Raw genomic sequence first — 20,711 nt, 5'->3', positions numbered from 1 at the left:
GGAAACTCTTGTTCTTCACTGCTTTTCCTACCAGCAAATCAGAAAACATCTTGATTTTCTCACTTCCAGCCATCCTCTGTGCTCGGAATATGAAATGATGCTGGTAGATTATGTTTCGTTTCTGTCACTGGGTTAATGACATTTGCTGTTATTCCGTGTGGTCACACACAACTGGGGCTGCTTTGCTGCCCCTGAGTTCATTCTGGTTCAGGAGAATTAACTTCCAAGTGCTTTGATGCCTCTGCTTTTGATGCAGGATGGATCAAATACAGCATTTTCAGAACAGATGCATGAATTAGGTGATGTGGAGTTTCAAGGCAGGCTTCATTTTGATCTCAGCTATTTCCCCAGCCCACGCTGAGGGCATGAGGTGTGATAGACAAGTGACAATAAATGTGGCTGTTTGTGGAACTGTGGCCATAATAATCCCAAAATCTTCTTCCTTGGGATGCTGGTCATGCATCCTCTTGGATGGTGCTTGTCCAAACATCACCAGGTTTGCCTTGCAGCAGATTTTGGGACCAATTCCTTGAAATGTTGTTGTCTGCCTGCCCCAAACTGGAGGTTTGGAGTGGAGCTCTGAGTCTGCCTCCAGCATCTGTAGCTGTTTTAATTAAACCACTTTTCCCTCACAGCTCCATTTGACACATTTTTCCATTATTTGAGGGATATTTTGATGCAAGTGGAAAGAATTCCTGGGCGATGGTGTTTGCAGAGACCATTTGCTGGGTTTTCTTGGAATACACAGCTATGCTCCAGTGGAGCCTGTGTGTTCCAGTTGGGAATGCTGATGTGAGCAGGAAAAATCCACCCAGGGGAGCTGCACCAAGTGCCCAGCTCTGCACTGACACACATCTGGCCACAGCTGCCTCCACTACATAGTAACACAAACAAGAGCAGGGAGACTTAAGGTTCAGGATCCCCAAGCACCTCATGTTTCACTGGAAAAATCCAGAAGGAAAAGGATGGCAAACAAGAGACAAAGCCAAGCCTGCTGCTCCAGCACTGAACTCGAACACTCGTGTCGAGGGTGACGAGCTGCTGCTGTTCACATGTAAGTGTGCTGTGGTCTGTCATCTCCTAATTGCCTCTGGAATATGTTGCTCCCTTTCTTGTGGTGTGCAGCCATCCTGCAGCTGCCTCTGCCTCGTGGGATGGAACATGGGACAGGCTGAGATCAGTTCTCCACAGCACCAGCCCCAGAAGGTGGAATGATTTTCAGAGAAAGCATGAAATGGATTGCTGTAGGGAGGAATGTCTTCCTTAAGAGGAATTTCCGTGCTTTTCTTTCACTCTCCAGGCTTCCCTGCTGGTGTGGCTGATAATTCCAGTGGGATCCAGGCAGGCAGGGCTGCCCTGTTTCTGCTGCTTTTGCCCAGTGCTGCAAACCTGCTTTGCATTAAACTTGTGAGCAAGTATTTGCCATCATGTGCAGTGCTGGAATTCATCTGTCGGGAGTGAGGGGTCTCTGGTCATGAAATCTGATCCTCAGGAGTGAGTGGGGCAGTTCCTGAAGCTCTGGGGAGCACAGCCTGTGCACCCAGGAGAGCAAAGCAGACCAGGCAGGGCAGGTAAAAGCCTCTCACTGCGTAATTGTCCAGAAATGCTTCTAAAATATCAACAGAGCAGGACGTAAAATGAGTCTTTCTCACTTCAGGACTGGTGGCTTTTGCTGTTTTTCTCTTGAAGTTGGGATGTCCTCTCATTTTCTGGAGAGATTCCGTGCTGTTAAAATGCAAAATATTGCCACTAAGTACAAGAAATAGGCCAGGAATGAAGGGAACTGGAGACAGTGAGCATCCATCCATCCATCCATCCATCCATCCATCCATCCATCCATCCATCCCTCCTTGTCCTTCTGCTCAGGAAGGCTCACAGCTCCACGCTGGGATGAGCAAAGAGATGCTGTAGGAAGCTCCTGGCAGCCCCAGCGAGAATGTTCTGGAGACAGAAAGAGCCCTTTCCAGTCAAGTTTCCAGTTCAGGGCTGTCACATCATGGATCTAATTCTTTAAATGTTTTCTGGTCCCCACAAAACCCACAAAGGCTCCCATGATGAATTGGCAGCGCTGAGCTGGAGCTCCAGAATTCCCCAGCGTGGCCAAGGCAGCTTTCCAGGGCTAGCTGGTACCTGGTGCTGTGCCTCAGGAGAGCCCAAAAATGGCTTAAAACCACCTTCCTGTGGCTCTCAGCTTCTGCTGGTGCTCTGCAGCTCCATCATGCAGATCCTTTTGTGGTGTCTGTTCAAATCACTGCTGAGAGAGGCAGAAAAGAAGCAGCCTTGCTGCCATTGCAAGTGAAACAGAACAAAGAGGAGCCTTGGGCGTCCTGAAATTACCTCTTTCTTTATCAGAACCACATGGGCAGGAGGCAGGAAGCTGACATCTCCAGGTCCTTCTCCACTGTTTCAGCAGAGGGATGCAGGCCAGGCTGAGGCTGAGGGGTTTAATGGGAGCCAATTGCTTTTGTTGGCCCACGGAGCAGAGAGATGGTCTGGATTAACACACAACGTGTTTCTGGAAGTTGTCTGAGGCTAGGAGAAATCGGTTTGGGATTACATGATGGATCCCCATTTGTATTAGGAGGACTTCGGATGAAGAAGTCTCAGCTGTAGGGGTGATATGATGAGCAGAAGGGCCGTGCCAGGAGGTTTGTGTGGGCTTGAGCTGTGTGTGCAGGTAGTCAGCGACCACGTGTGCCTGGTGGGGCTTTTCATTTCGCAGACAGCTCGCACACTTTGGAGAATTTGACCTTTTCTTTGCCCAGTCACACGTTTTTCAGCCATTTCTTAGAAGTGCTGGGGTTTGTGTGATGCTGCAGAGGGAACATCCTGCTCAGTTCTGGTTACAGCTGCCCACAGTCACTCTTAGGGTATTAACTCGCTGCTTCTGGTGACAAATCACTTGGATCTGAAGGAAAGTGAGAAAGAGGAGAAGTCAGAAAAGAGAGGAGAACTCAGAAGGGCAGCTGGAGGGGCATAGATCAGATATTAAATCAACTCCTGTATTAGGCTGCTGCTGCACAGATCCACTTCCCATGCACAGTCAGAAACAACAGCATCCTTTATCTCTCTTTATCCACTTCCTAGGCTGAGAGGGTCAGAATCATCCTTGCCATCCCTCTTTATCCATTTCCCATGCCTGAGAGGGTCAGAATCATCCTTGCCATCCCTCTTTATCCATTTCCTAGGCTTGAGAGGGTCAGAATCATCCTTGCCATCCCTCTTTATCCATTTCCTAGATCAGAGAGGGTCAGAATCATCCTTGCCATCCCTCTTTATCCATTTCCTATGCCTGAGAGGGTCAGAATCTCGGAGCAGCATCCTCCAGCAGCACTGCACTCCCCTCAGACAGAGGGGCTGGAAGGAACATCCCTCTTGCAGACACTGAAACATCATCTGTGGAAAATCTGTCTGTGCTGTAATTACAAAAATCTGTGTGATGTACAGGATGACACTGGATTTGGCAGCCTTGTCACAGAAATGTTAAGCTCGGCAGAGCATCTGGGAATGGAAATATTTTTAGAGTGGTTCTGTAAACAGAATAAAAACCCTGAGCAGTAATTAAGGCCAGCAGTGAGGTCTGCTGGCTGTGACTGTGAGGAGCCAGCTAAGGAGACTCAGCCTCACATGGGTTGTCTCTCCTGAAATCTTGCATGGAAGAGCCCAGAATTTAGGTTTTTCCAGTTGTCTTGTAGGACTTTGCAAGGAGGCTGTTATTTAAACTTCAAATTCATCTGAAAACTGCATCCTGGGAGGTTATTTTAGACATGAGATGCATTGGCTTGTTCTATGTTGGCCCTGTGCTTTTCCCAGATGAAGGAATGCTTTGGCAGGCATCAGCATTGTTTTACTTTTTTATTTAAAAAAAAAAAAGCTCTCCAACAAGCCCATTATTTATGGCTATTTTTGAATATATGTTATTAAACACTTTAATATATTGGAATATTTTTAAATGACCACCCATCTTTGCTAGAGCTTGAGTAGTGTAACTCTGACCCAGAGCTTTTCAGGAACGTTGAGTATTTCTGCTGTTTCCTTCCAAATGGATTAAAGGAAACAATGCCAGCACAACTAACATAAACCCCAAGTTCTTGCTCCAGCTTTATGTTGTGTATGGCAAAACCTCTACCCTGTCAAGTTGCTTTTATTCCCCCAAATGTTGTTTAGTTAATTAGAGGCCTCAAATGAGAACTTGGGGTTTTTCAAACATTTGGAATGAGAGTGATCCACAGCTATGAGTTAAAGCATATTTTTTTGCAGGGGAACTGTGTGCAGAAAAAAAGAGAAAATATATATGTTTTTTTCCGTTTATTTTTGTCCTGAGCCAAATATTTGTTTTCATCAATGTACAAGAGCAAGGAAGAGCAATGTAGAAGAGCAAATCCCACTTGCCTTGGGATTCAGAGGTGTGTTACAAGCAGAGATTTCTGCTGGCAGCTTCTCTCCAGGCTCTCCTGCTTCCAAAGCTCTGGAGGTTGTGGAGGGCACTGTGATCACCTGAAGGATCAGCCTGGGGAGAGATGGTTTTCATTAGAGGTATTTTTAGCTTTCCTATAAGATTCCTCAGAGCCAGCACATTAGTTTATTCTGGAGTTTGAAAAATAGGTCAGAAACGTGTGAGACCACAACTCGTGGTGTTCTGCTTGTGGGAGCCAAGGCTGGGTTTCCATCCTGGAGCAGGTCAGGGTTGAGCTGTGTTCCCCCAACCCAGTGGGTTGTGACATTTTGGTGGCTCCTAGGAGCCAGAACAGATTTAAAAGCTAATTTCCCAATTCCCACAAGGGACACCTCTCTTTGGAGAAGCTCAGTGCATAAGGGGTGGGTGAGTTAACTCAGGAGAAATCCAGTGGTCCAGGAGGAGACTTTGATCACTTTGGAGGTTTGTCATTACCCCATGATGGCTTATCTACCAGAGTCCATGAATACAGCTCCAGAAAGTCCTTTCCTGATTTATTTTCTAGCTCAAATTCCTCCTGGATCCAAGGCCAGTGGTCCTGGAGAGCAAAAACAAGGTGTCAGACCTTGGTGTCAGACACATTCCCCTGGCTGCCTGCAAGGTGCTCACATCCCAGTCAAACATCCCCTCCTCTGCTGATCCTGCAGGGACATCCCAGGTGACAGGAACAGCCAGGGGGAGGAGGAGGAGGCAGATCCAGGCTGATTAATGATAGCAGGCTCGTGAGGAGTCCACATGTTGGGTCTGTTTTGAGCTGCAGCTCAGGCAGAACCTTCTGTTTTCTGACTGTTTGGAATCCACCAGGCTCCTTGCGCAAGGCCACACAGAAACACAGCCAGGAGCTCCAGTTTGGAAGCTCAATTCCCAGTTCTGCCAGCACTGGGGATGAAATCAGAGCTCCTGCTGCTGTGTCTGGGTGACACTGCTGGTCACGGCATCAGGGACACCACATGTTCCACAGAGAAACCTGGTCTGAGCCCTGAGCTGGGGGTTGTTATACCTGGACAAAGTCTGGACGCACAGGATGCATCTTAGGATATTTTTCCCTGAATGTTCCCAGAACTGGCAGTACCTGCCCTGTGTAATTGGTGACTTTGGCACATCACGGAGCCAGAAACTCAGTTTTTCACATCATTTTGTCACAGGAAAACCTGAATGTGCCTGAGCACAACTCTCTGAGCAGTAATGGCTTGAACCAGCTGTGGCACTGCACCTGCAGTGACTGTCCTGGAACAAAATAATGGGAATTTGGGCAGTAGGACAGAAACCTGGCTGCTGACACGGTGCCCTTTGGAGAGGGAGGATGCCTGGCAGGAAACCTGTTTCCCTCCCATGCAGTGCTGGACAGGACCTAACCCAGCTCCCCATGTCCTGGAATCACCTTCCAGGAGTGCTGGGACCTCTTAGGGTGGAAAAGAACAATTTGGGGTTCCTAACCAACACTGTTGAGTTGATGTTGCCTTGAAAGAGCAGGGTGCCCACTGGCACAGGGTGGTCTCTCCTGCACTGCCCACAGCTTTTTGCAGCAGGATTTCCCAATGAACACCCTCTTTGCTCATGAAGCTGGTCATGATCTTGTCACTGAATTCTCTCTAGTGCTGAATTCTCATGAATTCACAAGCGTGTGCCCTTGTCCTGTGCAAGAGGCTCATCCAGGTGCCACCGTTTGGTGACAAACCTCGTGTCCCTTTGCCTCGCAGCCCTGAACTCGTGTGCCCTGAACAACGGTGGCTGTGAGCACGACTGTGTGCAGGTGACACTGGCCCAGCACCGCTGCCAGTGCCGACACAACCACCAGCTGCACGAGGATGGCAAACGCTGTGTCTGTGAGTCCTGGGGGGCTGGGGAACTGCAGATCCCATCTGGGAGCTGCTGGAAAGGGATGCTCGGGTGTCCAACAGATCAGGCTGGGGGATTTCCAGTAAAAACTCTGTGTGTTTTGTTGTCATGGACATATCCTGTGGCTTATTCCAAGGGATGGGAAGAGCTGGAGGAGCGTAGCCAACAAAAATGAAATTGTATGAAGGCACAGGCTGCTGTGAGAGTGGAGGGAGGGCAGAGTGTGGCAGCAGGGTGGGATCCTCTCCCTCTCTGGCTGACCTGCTCCTGGCTCAGGAGGGAGAGAAGCTGAAGGGGACAGAACACAAGGTTGATCACATTCAAGGGGCAGGAAGGAGGGAAGTCCTGAGCTGTGAAGTTGCTAAGGCAAAAGGAAAAACTGAGACATCACAAGCACAGCAGTCAGTGGGGTTTGGAGCCTCTGCCCAGGTCCTGGAGCAGGTCAGGGACTGGCAAACCTCTGGGTAGGAGCACTTGCAGGAAATTGCCAGCCCTTGCTCTGTAATCTCTTCAGAGGGATGTGGCCATGCCAAGCTTCTGCTGGGAGGGTTTTACTCAGCTTAGTGCCTGCCTTCTGCAGGATCTCACACCGTGCAAATCCCCCTGAACGGACAGAGCAGCGAGCGGAGCAGCAGCAGGGATTTTCTGAGCAGCCTTTCACAGGCTGCAGGCTCTCCTGCTGCTCTGTGCTCTGTTCTCCCTCAATGCCATAAGAACCAGGGTCTGTGGAATGACCCAGGCTCTCTGCTCTGCCTGCAGTGAGGAACCCCTGTGCTGACAGGAACGGGGGCTGCATGCACCGCTGCCTCAGCCACCGCGGCCGTGCCCGCTGCGAGTGCCACCCTGGCTACCAGCTGGCCTCTGACGGCAAGAGCTGCGAGGGTAAGTGCCCTGCAAACCCCTCTGGGGGAAAATCAGTGTGTGTTGTGCATGAGGGAGGTCTCAGTGTGAACAGAATGGAGGGAGGCACAGCCTTCCCTTGGATGGCTCAGCTGGTGTCTGTGCAAGAACTGTCTGCAACAACAGATAGCTGCTCCAGGGGAGGTTTATGCTGAATATTGGGGAGAAATTCTTCCCAAAAAGGGTGATCAGCCATTGGAAGGGGCTGTCCAGAGAGGTGGTGGTGTCACTGTCCCTGGAGGTGTTTAATTAAAGGCTGGATGAGGTGCTCAGTGCCGTGGTCTGGTGAAAAGGTTGTTTAAGGTCATAGATTGGACTCGATGATCTCAAAGGTCTTTTCCAGCCTGGTGGACTCTGTGATTCTGTGAATGCCCCACTTTCACATGATGCAATCTCCTGGGGAGCTTTGCAGCAATTCCAAACTCTTAACTCTGTGTCTTTGTTGGTCTGGACCCCAATGAATAGCTCAGGGTGCAAGAAATCAGTGCAGAACTCATAGATAATAACAATAATCCCTTTGGAATAACCATATCCCTCTGATATTCCCTTTGCTGATTGTTTTCTCCCTCTCCCAGATGTGAACGAGTGCCTGACAGGCCTGGCCATGTGTGCACACCAGTGCCTCAACACCCGGGGCTCCTTCAAGTGCACCTGTAACCCTGGCTACGAGCTGGGGGCAGATGGCAAGCGCTGCTACCGTGAGTACTGCGGGCTCAGCGGGACAGGACAGCACACACCTGGGCTTCTCCAAGCACATATTTGTCACTGGGAATCATATTTGCCCCCTGGGAATTGCCAGGGCCAAGCCACAGTGATCTCTGCTGGAGGATTTCACAAGCTGTTTTGGGGCTGTTTACACCCCCACCAAGATAAAAATCTTGGTCTGGTCTTTAAAGTCTCAACCAAGCTACTTTAGCTGGTTTAGGCAATTGATTTGGAGCCATTTGGTGCTAAATAAGCCAAGATCTGCTCTTGGGGACTTTGCTGGACCAGCTCAGTCAGCTGCAGATGTGTCACTGAGGGAGGAATTGAGCCAGCGAAGGGATCACATCTGCTCCCAGCAAGGACAGAAATAAACACTGTGATGCAAGAGTGAGCTGGACTGTCCATACAGCTTTGTCCAGCTGGTGCACCCCAGCAGGGCCAGGCTGAACCAGAGCTACCAGCCCCTCACAGAGGACAGCCACCATGGCACTCCCAGTGCTGGCAGCTGGTCTTACTGGGATGTTCTACCTGTGCAGCTGCTGGAGCTTGCCAAGGGTATGAGGGAAAGGCTTTGCAGGCTGTAAGTGGGTCTTGAAAAGCACCAAACAGAGCAATGTGGGGCACCAGAGATTTAAGAGCCTAAGTATGTACACAACTTTCTTCTTAGGGACACAGCCAGTCACACCATAAGCATGGACATTGCCCTGGGGTCAATGAAGCAGCCTTTCCACATGAAAGGTGTTTCTCCCTGCTCTTCCTGGCACATTTCTTTTAAGAAAAACCCTTTCTGTGTTGCTTTAATGAGAAAAGGAAAGAGAGGGATGACAATCACGTTGTGAAATCTGGAATGAAGTCTTCCACTGTGGCACAGGTTTTGTTTCTGACAAGCACACATCCATTGGGAAGCATCAAAATCCCTTCCTTTCATCCTCCTTGGGTCTGAACGCACGAAAAACTCAGTGTTCTTGAAGGCAGAAATTGTTTTCTTGAGGTTCAGGACTGAGTCAAAGCTCCATGAAACAAGTTCCTTTTAGTTTAAGAAAGCTTAATTAACTAGACAAGTTTACAGAAACCTTGCCAAGCTCAGATGATCTATGGCTGCAATTGATGTTTGCGCCGACCACTCTTGACATGTCAGGAACTAACGATTCTCGCTGTAGGCATCTGGATGTTTCCCTACTTAGCTGTGTTCTGCTGCTCCCATTTCTCCCTGGCACCAGAACAGCTCTGCTCTGAGGCTGAGCCAACTTTTGGTTGGCAGCACACGCTGCTGCTTGGCAGGAGTGGGAGCAGTTTCATCCTGAGCCTGTTCATCCCAGAGATTGTCCAGAGCCTGCTCCACCACGCTGTCCCGAGGAGTCTGTGTGAGATCCAGAGATTTCTTTTTATACCCCACTTCCCAGCCCAGCAGTGGCCTCTGTGCTGAGCTATTTCCATCCTTTCCCACTGCAAATCCTGCTCCTCCACAGGGATGCAGTGCCAGGAGCTGTCAGGAACACAGCACAGAGGGCAGGCAGGGGCCAGCGGTGTGTGCAGATATATCCCATGGGATCCTAACCAGGCTGCCTTTTCCAGGGATAGAGATGGAGATTGTGAACAGCTGTGAAGCCAACAATGGGGGCTGTTCCCATACATGCCACCACACCAGCTCTGGCCCTGTCTGCACCTGTAACTTTGGATTTCGGCTGGAAGAGGACCAGAGGTCATGCACTGGTAAGGAACTGGAAAGGTCCAGATCTTGATTTCCCAGCACATCCCAAATAATGGTGAGGATCCCTCTTGGGATCTTAGGTCAGGATTGCTCCTGGCTGCTGTACATGTGCACTACAAACAGAATAAGGAGGACAGAAACTGATGGAAAGTGAGAGGAGATGAAATCTTGCTCTGCTCAAAGACATCCCAAACCTCCCCTCAAGACATACTTGGACAGCAATTATGACTTGGACAGCAATTATGACTTGGACAGCAATTATGACTTCCAAACTAATTAGCTTTTCCCTGATGAAACTGCCCTAAGCAGGAGTCAGTGTTACAGCTGGATTCACCCTGCTTGTAAAGACATGAAACCTGTAGCCACAATCTCCAACTGGGAATCACAGAGCAATTCCCTCAAGGACTCAGGATTCCTCCCTCGATGGGGAGGGATGATCTGTTAGCACAAAGCTCCCTCATTTCAAGAGGAACTCGAGAATCCTGGCTCAGCATTTGGCAGCAGATGAATAAAAGCTCACCAGAACTAGCCAGGGAGCAGTTTAACAGTTCCTGTCACCAGTCTGCAGTGCGTTAACACCCTTTGTTTTTCATTCAGATATCAATGAGTGTGACACTGGTTCTCACTGTTGTCAGCAAGACTGTTACAACTACCCTGGGGGCTATGAGTGCTCCTGCCATGCTGGATACAGGCTGAGCACGGACGGCTGTGGCTGTGATGGTGAGTGCAAACACCTTGCTGGGCTCCAGGCAGAGCCAGGGACACTCAGGGAACAGATCCCTCTAGTTCTGGTTTGTCTGTTTAGTGTTGGGCAGCTCAGTTGTAACCCCTGCCCTAAGCCCAGCACAACTGCAGAGGGGCAATGGGAATTTTGAGAGCATCAAGTTCACATCAGGATGACTCAGAGTGAGCTGGCCCAGGCCTGACCCCATGAATTCACAAACACCATTTGGTTTCCAGCCCCAGAGGCCAACACTGCCCGTCACTTTCACCCAGGGGATACAGACAAATAACAGTGTCTGTATAAAACACAGCCAAGACAGTGACTAATGAAGCTTTTAATTAGGAGAAGAAGCAATTGTCTTACCTGGGTGAGAACAGCCAGGTATTTCTTCCAGTTTCTCCCAGCTCCCACCAGTTTTCCTGCCAGCTTTCTGATGAATCACTTTCTCAACAGAAAGGATGTGGGGAAAAATCCCCCTAATAATTGTTCTCACTTCCAAAGCTCTCAGCATTTCCCAAGGGAAGAGCCAGACTCACCCACCTGTTCCTACACAATTAATGATGGATGGGAACTGAAGCCCAGCACATTTTATGTTGAAATCCAGTCATCCCTAATCCCTGAGGTGGTTTGTCTCAATTTTTAGAGTCGATGGCTTCACATATTTAGCAGAGAGGATGCCACCAGTCTATTCCTGCTGCATGGCCAGGCATGTCTGGGCTCTCTGTCCCTGCTCCTATTCCCCTGGAGTGTCCCATGTTTTGCAGATGTGGATGAGTGCTCTGCAAACAACGGTGGATGTGAGCACACGTGCCAGAACCAGCCAGGGTCCTTCCAGTGTGGCTGTGACATTGGGCACAAGCTGGATGAAGACAGAAGGAGCTGCATCTGTAAGTGCCTTGTCCTCAGGCTGGGCAGTGCCTCCTGTCCGAGCCAGGATCACATGGATTTGAGCTCCTTAGCCCTTCACCTCATGTTTTCCAGCTCCTTAAGCTTTCCCAGACAGGACTAGTTCTGTTTCAGCCTCATTCACAGCAGTGTCCAAAGAGGTGCAGGGAGTTTGGGCACAGCTGCACCTCCAACAGCGACACAGCCTGCAGTGATGGCTCCACGTTAAAGATCCAGAGCCCCTTTCAGAATCACCAATCTCTGCAGCTTTTCCTTATAAGAAATAACAGATTATTTATTTGTAAGCAGTAAAGAGATCTGGAGGTCACGTAGCTGGCCTGGGTCCACACTAGCGAAAAAAAACCAAACCAAACAACCAAACAATTTGGAAAATTTTTAGAGAGGCTGAGATCAGTGCTGCAAACCTGAGACCCACTGAGAGTTCTGCTTTCCCTTTTCTACTACAGAGGTCTTTTCCCACTGTTCACCTCCCAAAACCCTTTTCTCCTTTCCCACTGTGACACTGTCACCTCTGTCCCTGCTTGCCCAGCCATCGAGGACACGGTGGAGGCTCTGGATGGTCGGCGCCCCGTGATCCGCCCGATCCCCCACGTCGCCATCCTGCGGGATGAATTCACCCAGCTCTTCAACGACGACTACGAGGAAGAGGAGGAAGAGATGGAAGCGAGAGGGGAGCACACGCTATCAGAGAAATTTGGTGGGTGTTTTGCAGTAGCAGTCAGTGCCATGCTTTGCTGGGAACCCTTCAGGAATAATGGTGCATGCTGGGTTTGTGTGGTGAATACGTAAGACCTGTTGAGTGCTTTTCTGTGTTTAGCTCTGCTGCAGCCACGACATGGGGGTTTCTCTGCCCAAACTCCCTGGGATTCTGCAGCTGCCTTGGGGAGTTTCTCACCTGCAGTTCCTCTCGTTGCAGTCTGCCTGGAGCACACCTTTGGCCCTGACTGCAGCCTGACCTGTGATGACTGCCAGAACGGAGCCTCCTGCAACGCCGAGGGCAGCGGCTGCCAGTGCCCTGCTGGCTGGACTGGCATCCTCTGCAACCAGAGTGAGTGGCAGCTCTGCCCCCCTGCCCTGGGGTGCACAGTGGTTGCCATCCTGTGAGGCTGTGGCCAGGCTGACCATCATCTCCCTGTCCCTCCCCAGCTTGCCCGGCCGGCACCTTTGGCAGCAACTGCAGCCAGAGCTGTCGTTGTCAGAACGGTGGCACTTGTGACCCTGTGACTGGCACCTGCCGCTGCCCGCCCGGTGTGGCTGGAGAACTCTGCCAGGATGGTGAGTGCTGTGTCCCCTTACCCTCCTTGGGGTGCTGGGGACCTTCCCCAGCCTCCTCCTTCTTGGTGGCAATGTCTTAGCAGAGCCATCACTGGATAAATGGCTGTTGTGGCCATCTCTGATGCCACTCTCAGGTGTCCCTTATGTGCTTCTCTGAAGCCTGGAAGTGTTTCCCATGGGATTCCCTAAGCCAAATCCCTTTGTAGCTGTTCCCTGACAGCAGCTTTCAACCCTCTTGTTGAATCATCTCTGCTCCATCTGACTTCTTTGACCACTGAGTGTTGTGTGGAAAAATGTCATTTTAAAAAGGAAAAGGGGTGGTAAAGGGGACTTTCCCCCACAAAATAGTGCTCCAGGGGTTCTGCCTTGTCTTTGCACTGAATGACCTTTGCAGTCCCTGTTTGCTGCTCAGTGATGACTGGGGGCAGACATCTCTATTTCATGGGTCATTCAGTGGCAGACACAGGAAAGAATGTCAAACCCACAATTTCCATGGTAAATTTCCATGGAAACCATGGAGGTATTTTCTACCCAGAGCATTGGAAAGCTGTGACAGCAGTAGTTACCCTAAGTACCCAAAGGAGGTGTCATTGCTGGTGGTGTTTGTTCCTTGCTCCCAAAGGGTTAGAACTTGGGGGACATAATCTGAAAACCAGAAAGAGGGAGACAGTCAGAGATTCAGACAAAAGGACTTCAGTCACATATTGGGAGCATATGGGAGCTATTACTGAAGGAGGACAGCGAAGCAGAATGCAAATGAACACGAGACATACCCCGACCTCTTCTTTCTGTAGGAAAGAGGTAATTGAGGGGGGAAAACAGAGAAAACAGGAAGGTAAAATTAAAATAAACAATCAGAATTGCTCTGTTGTCCCAGGGTGGCATTTCCTCTGCTCCACTGTTCCTAGGGACAAAGCACGTGCTGGCCAGAGTGCTCTGCTGACACAGCCTGTCTGCCATGTGCTTCCAATATCGACATCTTTAGCATAACTGAGAAAAAACAATAATTTCATTCACTTAATAGTGCAAATATCCCCGTGGCTTTTCAACAGGAGCAGCCTCATGGGTTGCTTTCTCACAGAGGACAGCCTTGACCTCTCAGAGCCCTGTGGGTGGGTTATTTCTGTCCCAACCAGCACAGTTGCTGGTGACAGTGAGTGCAGAGCTGATGGGTGCCCTGGAGCAGCAGGGAGAGTGACAGCAAGTGACATCCCCTGTGACACTGCACAGCTGATTTGGAGCTGGAGCAGGGAATCTGATCTCCCTGGCTGCACCCCTGGCCTCACACAGCTCTGCCTCCGGTGTGTTTTTCTGCTGCAATCAAAACAACCTGCTGATTACTCTCTGTTCCTAGGGTGCCCTAAGGGATTTTTCGGGAAGCACTGCAGGAAGAGGTGCAACTGTGCCAACCGGGGTCACTGCCACCGGATTTACGGAGCCTGCCTGTGCGATCCCGGCTTGTACGGCCGGTACTGCCACTTGGGTACACTTCTCCTTCTCCCTGCTGTTCTCCTTGCATTCCAGCCTTTCTGGGCACTGTCCCTGGAAGGAGGTTTTCAGGGTAACTGACCAGCTTTTCCCTGTGCCTGCAGCGTGTCCCAAGTGGGCGTTTGGGGCTGGCTGCTCGGAGGAGTGTCAGTGCCTGCAGCGCAACTCGCGGGATTGCGACGCGCGGGATGGCTCGTGCCGCTGCAAGCCTGGCTACCGCGGCCAGCGCTGCGAGGACAGTGAGTGCAGCACACATCACACATCACAGCCACAGGGATAGCTGGGGGGGGAAAGAGCTTGGAGATCATCGAGCCCAACCTGTGACCCAACACCTCCTTGTCATCCAGATCTGGGCACTGAGTGCCACGTCCAGGCTTTCCTTAAACACTTCCAGGGATGGTGACTCCATCACCTCCCTGGGCAGCCCATTCCAATGCCTGGTCACTCTTTCTGGGAAGAACTTCTTCCTAACGTCAGGCCTAAACCTCCCCTGGTGCAGCTTAAGGCTGTGTCCTCTTGTCCTGTCACTGTTGCCCAGGAGAAGAGACAAACCCCACCTGGCTGCACCCTCCTGTCAGGTGGCTGTAAAGAGTGATGAGGTCTCCCCTGAGCCTCCTCTTCTCCAGGAGAAACAACCCCGGCTCCCTCAGCCACTCCTCACAGGACTTGTGTTCCAGACCCTTCCCCAGCCTTGTTGCCCTTCTCTAGACACACTCCAGACCCTCAATGTCCTAAATTTCAGGGCCCAGAACTGGAAACAGCACTTGAGGTGAAGCCTCACCAGTGCTGAGTAAAGGGGAAGAATCACTGCCCTGCTCCTGCTGGCCACACCATTCCTGATCCAGGCCAGGTGCCATTGGCCTCCTTGGCCACGAGGGCACACTGCTGGCTCATGTCCAGCCTGCTGTCCATCAGTGCCCAGCCTGGCCACTGTCCAGCCACTCTGTCCCCAGCCTGTAGTGCTGCAGGGGTTGTTGTGGCCAAAGTAAAAGACCCAGAATTTGGTCTTGTTAAACCTCATATCCTTATATTTGTCCCATCAATCCAGCCTGTCCAGGTCCCTCTGCAGAGCCCTTCTACCCTCCAGCAGATCCACACTTGCACCTAACTTGGTGTCATCTGGTGTCATTCTGTTCCCACAAAGCATCCCCAGAGAATCCCCTTTCTCCTCCACGGCCTCTTTTCCCCACATTAATCTGCAGGAAAAGCTCCCAAAAAGACACCCTCCCACACTGTCTTGTTCACTCAGCAGCACACCCTGCTCACACTCAGCCCCATTCAGAGGTCAGCAGGAGCTGTGGGTGGGTGGGGACAGCTGTGACAGTGGGGGTTCAACACTTGGGGCTGGGTTCTGCAAGGGGCAAGGAGTAATTTCAAATATTCTCTCTCTCTCTCTGTCTCTAATTATGGTTGTTCACAGGCTGTGACCCTGGCTATTATGGGGATGGCTGCAAGAAGAAGTGTAGCTGCTCTCCAGGCGTGTCCTGTGACCCTGTCACTGGGGAGTGCCAGCAGGATTGTCCCCCAGGCTACCACGGGGAGCTCTGTGACCAAGGTAAGGCAGGGCCGTGCAGGGCAGCTCTGCAAGTGCTGGAAACTCGCCTTTCCACACACTTGTCCTTCACAAAATGACACAAAGGCACTTCCAGAATCCCCCGAGAGTCACAACACACTGTGGATGATCTGATGGGTGACAAGTTGAGGGTTTAGGGACATAGGAGTTGCCACCCACAGGTCCCTCTTTCAAGTGGGAGAGTGAATTCTTCATACAGAATGAGCCTGATTCAGAAAAGGAGAACAAGGTCTGGCTTCATCCTGCCACTGGATATCTCTGTGTTGGTAGATGGAGGTGATTGGGATCTAATTATCTGTCCCTGGCCTTGGTGTGTTTTCCCTTCCAGGCAATCCCTGCCCAGCACAATATCACATTTTCTGCTCTGTTCTGTATTCCATATTGAAACTCCATTTCATCTGCAAGTGCCAAAGAGTATTTTACATTTAATTTACATTAGGATTTAAACTTCTGCATGACCCTCCTGGAGCAGTTTTGTGCTCTTCCCATGAAGGGCCAGTTGATGGGACAGTGACTGAACTGCCCAGCTCTGTGTATGTCTAAGTGTGTCCAACACTCTGGCTCTGGGGGTGCAGATTTCAAGATCCTGGGGGTGGTTGGTGTGTCAGAGAGCCTCACTTTGGTCAGACAAAGGTGCTTTGAGAAAACCTAAAGGCAGTGAGTCATTGGCACGAGGTGGTGATTACAAAATATGAGCACAGTGCTTGCAAAAGAATAACTTCTGCCAACCGCAGAGCTGAGTGGAGACTGAAAAATCAACCTACCCTGCTCTTGTGAGGCTGGAACCTCCTGAACCACTTCAGTGGGCCCTACAGAAAATTCAAGAAGTTGGACACTTGAAGTTCAGACTTGAAGACAGCAAAACACAATGCATGGAGAGGTTGGAAGTGGTCAGCATCTGGATTTGTGTTGGAGCATCCCAGGAGTTTCTGCTCTAACTGATGTTTAGCCAAGCACTGCATCACCCCAGCCCAGAAGTTACAACCATCAACCTCATTAATCTGCCAGCACAGGGTCGTGGTGCAGAACCTCATCTCTGACAGGACTTGGTCAGAATGAGAGCTGCAGACAGACAAAAATCCCAATGCAAGTGCTACTGCAGTGCTGGCAGGAGAGATGGGAGCAGCTCCTGGCTACCTGGCAGGGTCTGACAGCCCTGAGCCCCCCGTGCTGGGATGCTGTGGCCCCTGGAGCCTCATCAGGCTGGGTGCTCCCGCTCAGGATATTTTTAAAAAGGGTAAGAAAGGAGCTGAAGGCTGTAGGGGGGAGTCACAGGAAATAACACAAATATTTGTATAGAAATAGTAGGCTCTTGGCTGTTGTTCGGATCTGGAAATTATTAAAGGGTGAAGACAAACATCTGCCATCAATTAGCAAAGAGGAGGAATAACAAAAACTCCACTGTGTCACTGGAAATCGAGGCGCTGCGTTTCCTCCGCGGTTTGTCAGTGCCTTTGCTTCTGCTGAAGCTTTACAGAACATTGGCTTTGGTGAGAGTGGAGCTCTTGTGGGAGACTCAGAGAGGATTTAGGGATCTTTGGGTCTGGGGCCCTCAGTCTGCATGTCACTGACTGGTTGCTAAATTGTGGCATGGAGTACAAAGGTAGAACTGTGGTATTGGCAGAACCATGCTGGCATCCAGAGCAGAGGGAAGGAAAAGTGCTTATTCCTCCTGTGGATGAGGATGCTCCTTCTTTCCTTCTTTCCTTCTGTCCTTCTTTCCTTCTTTCTTTCCTTCTTTCCTTCTCTATCCTCCTGCAAACCTGGCTGCTTCTTCAAATCCTGTTGCTCAGATCCTGGAGGCATTCAGCCAGGGAGGTAAAAACCCTCCCAGCATCCTGGAAAAGCCAAGGGGGGGTTTGGTGTGACCCCAGTGTTCTGCACCCCAGCCCAGAGACAGCAGCATGGCTCAGGCAGAGTCTTTGTCCTGAAAACTAAAGACCAGTTTGGCCTCAGCTTTTGGGAATATCAGTGGTCACTCTTGCATGGAGAAATTCTTGTTGGAAGGACACACAAGGAGAGAGAAGTGATAGGCAAATCAGGGTGGTGGTGGCAATGCTGGAGGTGACCAGTGTGGCTCACAGAGTGGTCACACCCAGGCTCACACAATCATCAAGTTTGGAAATGACCTTCAAGACCATCAAGTCCAAGCCCTGGCCAAACCCCCCATGCCCACTAAACCACGAGCCCAACTGGGAACCTCTCACAGCTGGGCTGTTCCCCACAGACCCTGAGGCTCCTCTGGGCTGCAGGGCTGGCTTGGTAAAATCCCCTTGGGCACTTTGGGGGGGGAAGTTCTGACCCTGCTGTTCTCCCACAGAGTGCCCTGAGGGGACATTTGGGCCAGGCTGTCAGCGTCCCTGTGCCTGTAAAGGAGCACCCTGTGACCCAAGGACAGGGCAGTGCCACTGCCTGCCCGGCTGGATGGGACATGACTGTGCCCAAGGTGAGCAAATGCTCAGGAATTTTGGTGTGGAGGGAGGGGTTTAGGTGTGGAGAGAGGGGTTTAGGTGTAGATCCATTACTTTGCTCTTACTAAAATTCATTCTAAAAACACCCAGTGTGGTTAGAATCATCTTCGTGGAAAATTAGAAAAAATTGCAGTGAGTCTTAAACAACACAATGAGAAGGATGAAGATGGTTTTGGTTGTTGCAGTCCTTAACATAGGAGAGGAACATTTTTTATTGATGCATGTGTTTAATTGCCTTCACCAGATTACTCTTTAACTGCTAGAAAGCTGGAGAATCCAGAATTAAAAGCTTTTGCATGATTGTGCAGTATTGCAGCAGCTGGAAGGTATTAGTCACATAGAGATGTTCTGCCCCTAAGAGTTTGGCTGAGCAATAAAACTACGTGTGCACAGTGCTTACCATACATCTCAAGCTGCCTCTTTTCCAAGCCCTGAAGCAGCTTAGAACCAGTTGGAGAAGAATTCTTGCCCTGGTTTTAGCAGGACTTAGCCTTTTGCTCCTCCTTGGCAGCTCACAGCATGTCCTGGAGCAGTGACTGATGTGCTGTCCACGGTGTGACGGCAGCTGCAGAGTCCCTGTGCCAGCAGCACCATTTCCCACTGAGGACCCCTTGGAGCTCCCCACAAGTGGATGCAAATCCAAAATTGGCATGAAAACCCTGGATTGAGCTCAGAATAGCACTCAGGGTTCCATGCTGCTGGTGGAACAAGCACAGCCATGCTGTGCTCGCTGGTAGCCACGTGCTGCCGAACAAAAGTCCACGTCTTGCATGAGCACAGAAATGATGGAGAAAGGGAACCCGAAAGATCAGGCATTCCCCTCTGATCCTGCTGCTCTGTCTGCTCACTCTCCAGCTTGCCCTGAGGGTCTCTGGGGACCAGGCTGCCAGGAGATCTGCCCTGACTGTGCCAACAATGCCAGCTGTGACCCTGCCACCGGAGCCTGCCTGTGCCCACCTGGCTACACCGGGCAGCACTGCCAGGATGGTGAGTGTGGGCTGGGGTTGGTCCCTCAGCTGGAATGTCCATCTCCAGCTGAAATGGGGGGCATTTCGGCTGATTTGGAGCTTCTGCCCCACTGAGTGGAGCATCCAGTGGCCAAGCAGGCAGAGCGGGGCTGAGCTCTGTGCACATCTCTGTTCCCTCACTCGTTGCAGTGCAGGCTGGGGACTTCAAAGTCCTTCTAGTCCCCTCTCCATGGTGACAACTTCTGCAACAGCAGAAAGGGAAGCAAAATGCTGAGCCCCTCGTCCTGTTCAGCACCTTCATTCCATGTCAGAGCTGTGTCAGTGCTCACGGCTCTGCTGAGGGCTGAGGTTCCAGCAGCCACCTGCAGTCCCTCCCTGTTTCCCTTGGCAGTGTGTCCACCTGGCTGGTTTGGCCCTGCCTGCCAGCTGAGCTGCAGCTGTGGGAACGAGGGACATTGCCATCCGGTGACAGGGACATGCAGCTGCCCGCCAGGCTGGACAGGGCATCATTGCCAACGAGGTATGGCACCTGTGCTCTGTCACCTTCACTCCTGGGCCACACTGACCTATGCCAAGCTAAGCTGCCATCACTCTATTCTCATCTTCACGCTGAACCTCTGCCAGGAAAATCTCTCTGAATTCCTTTTGGTTTCTCCACTCTGTCTGTCTGGTGCTGGCAGTGCCACTGGCCTTTCTGCAGCCCTGTTTGTCCCTGTGCCCAGGGGATGCTGTGACTGCTGGCAAAGCCTCTTGGATACACACCAGTGATATTCTCCTCCTGTTTTCCAGCCTGTGACATGGGGCGCTGGGGTCCTGACTGTGTCCACTCCTGCAACTGCAGCAACAGCGACGGCAGCTGCAGCGCGGAGAGCGGGCAGTGCGTGTGTGAGGCTGGCTACACGGGCAGGCACTGTGAACAGAGTGAGTGCTGCCCCTGCCCTGCCTGCCTGACACCCAGCCAGGCCTGCAGGTGTCCAGGGAAAGGCATCAGGCCAGCCCAGTCCCCTTCCCTGGCTGTGCTGCTGTCCCAGTCCTGATGCCAGACTGATCCTGTTCTGGGGGTGATGTGGGTAGGGGCAGATTGGAACCCACTGGTCCTTATTAAAAAAGCTGCCAGATATTTTTATTCCCTTCAGAGTCTGAGTTCCTGCTTTAGGATGGCTTCTCTGGGACCCAGGAAGTCACAGGCTCCTCAGCTTCATTTCTTTCTGCTTTCCAGAGTGCCCAGCAGGGTGGTTTGGGCTGAGCTGTCGGCACCAGTGTCAGTGTGACAATGGAGCCACCTGTGACCATGTCAGTGGGGCCTGTACCTGCAGCCCAGGCTGGCGAGGAACCTTCTGTGAGCACGGTGAGTGCCTGAACTTAGGGACCACATCTGCATCCCAGGGGGTTTGTGCTCCCTGGCTGGCTTTGCTATCCCCTTACAGCAAAGAGAATCCCTCAGGATGGTCTTGGGGAGAACAACAAGAGTGCAAGCTGCTGCCTCTGTTTTTATTTCTGAAGGGAAAAGGTCTAGGGGGAGCAAAAAGACTATCAAAATGTTGTCAAAATAGGGGACCCAGTGCTGTGGTCACCCGAGTGTGCACATGTTACACAAGGGGTCTCTTGGAGGGATGCAGGGATTCAGCTCCCCCAGCAGCCTCTCAGTGGTCAGGAGCCTCAAGCTGTCACTCCTGATCCACCACTGCCCTCTCC

General features: G+C 51.2%; 1 protein-coding gene across 2 annotated transcripts in view; it reads left to right on the top strand.

Annotated features, from left to right (window-relative positions):
* The window catches only part of MEGF6 (multiple EGF like domains 6), a 73,888-nt gene that overhangs the window by 43,614 nt on the left and 9,563 nt on the right, over positions 1-20,711 (top strand). For both annotated transcript variants that reach the window (XM_085080275.1, XM_085080277.1), the window contains 17 exons: positions 6,157-6,282; positions 7,055-7,177; positions 7,771-7,893; positions 9,476-9,613; positions 10,209-10,331; positions 11,100-11,222; positions 11,771-11,938; positions 12,158-12,289; positions 12,388-12,516; positions 13,871-13,999; positions 14,109-14,243; positions 15,425-15,559; positions 17,898-18,023; positions 18,904-19,035; positions 19,408-19,536; positions 19,806-19,937; positions 20,236-20,364. In XM_085080275.1, the coding sequence (XP_084936401.1) occupies positions 6,157-6,282; positions 7,055-7,177; positions 7,771-7,893; positions 9,476-9,613; positions 10,209-10,331; positions 11,100-11,222; positions 11,771-11,938; positions 12,158-12,289; positions 12,388-12,516; positions 13,871-13,999; positions 14,109-14,243; positions 15,425-15,559; positions 17,898-18,023; positions 18,904-19,035; positions 19,408-19,536; positions 19,806-19,937; positions 20,236-20,364 (2,232 nt within the window). The remainder of the gene's footprint in view (positions 1-6,156; positions 6,283-7,054; positions 7,178-7,770; positions 7,894-9,475; positions 9,614-10,208; positions 10,332-11,099; positions 11,223-11,770; positions 11,939-12,157; positions 12,290-12,387; positions 12,517-13,870; positions 14,000-14,108; positions 14,244-15,424; positions 15,560-17,897; positions 18,024-18,903; positions 19,036-19,407; positions 19,537-19,805; positions 19,938-20,235; positions 20,365-20,711) is intronic.

The sequence above is a fragment of the Lichenostomus cassidix genome, chromosome 21 (genome assembly GCF_008360975.1).
Source record: "Lichenostomus cassidix isolate B80296 chromosome 21, HeHo_3.0, whole genome shotgun sequence".
In the NCBI taxonomy this organism is placed as follows: domain Eukaryota; kingdom Metazoa; phylum Chordata; class Aves; order Passeriformes; family Meliphagidae; genus Lichenostomus; species Lichenostomus cassidix.
Note: the sequence above shows the minus strand (reverse complement) of the source record. Positions and strands in the feature narration are given on the sequence as shown.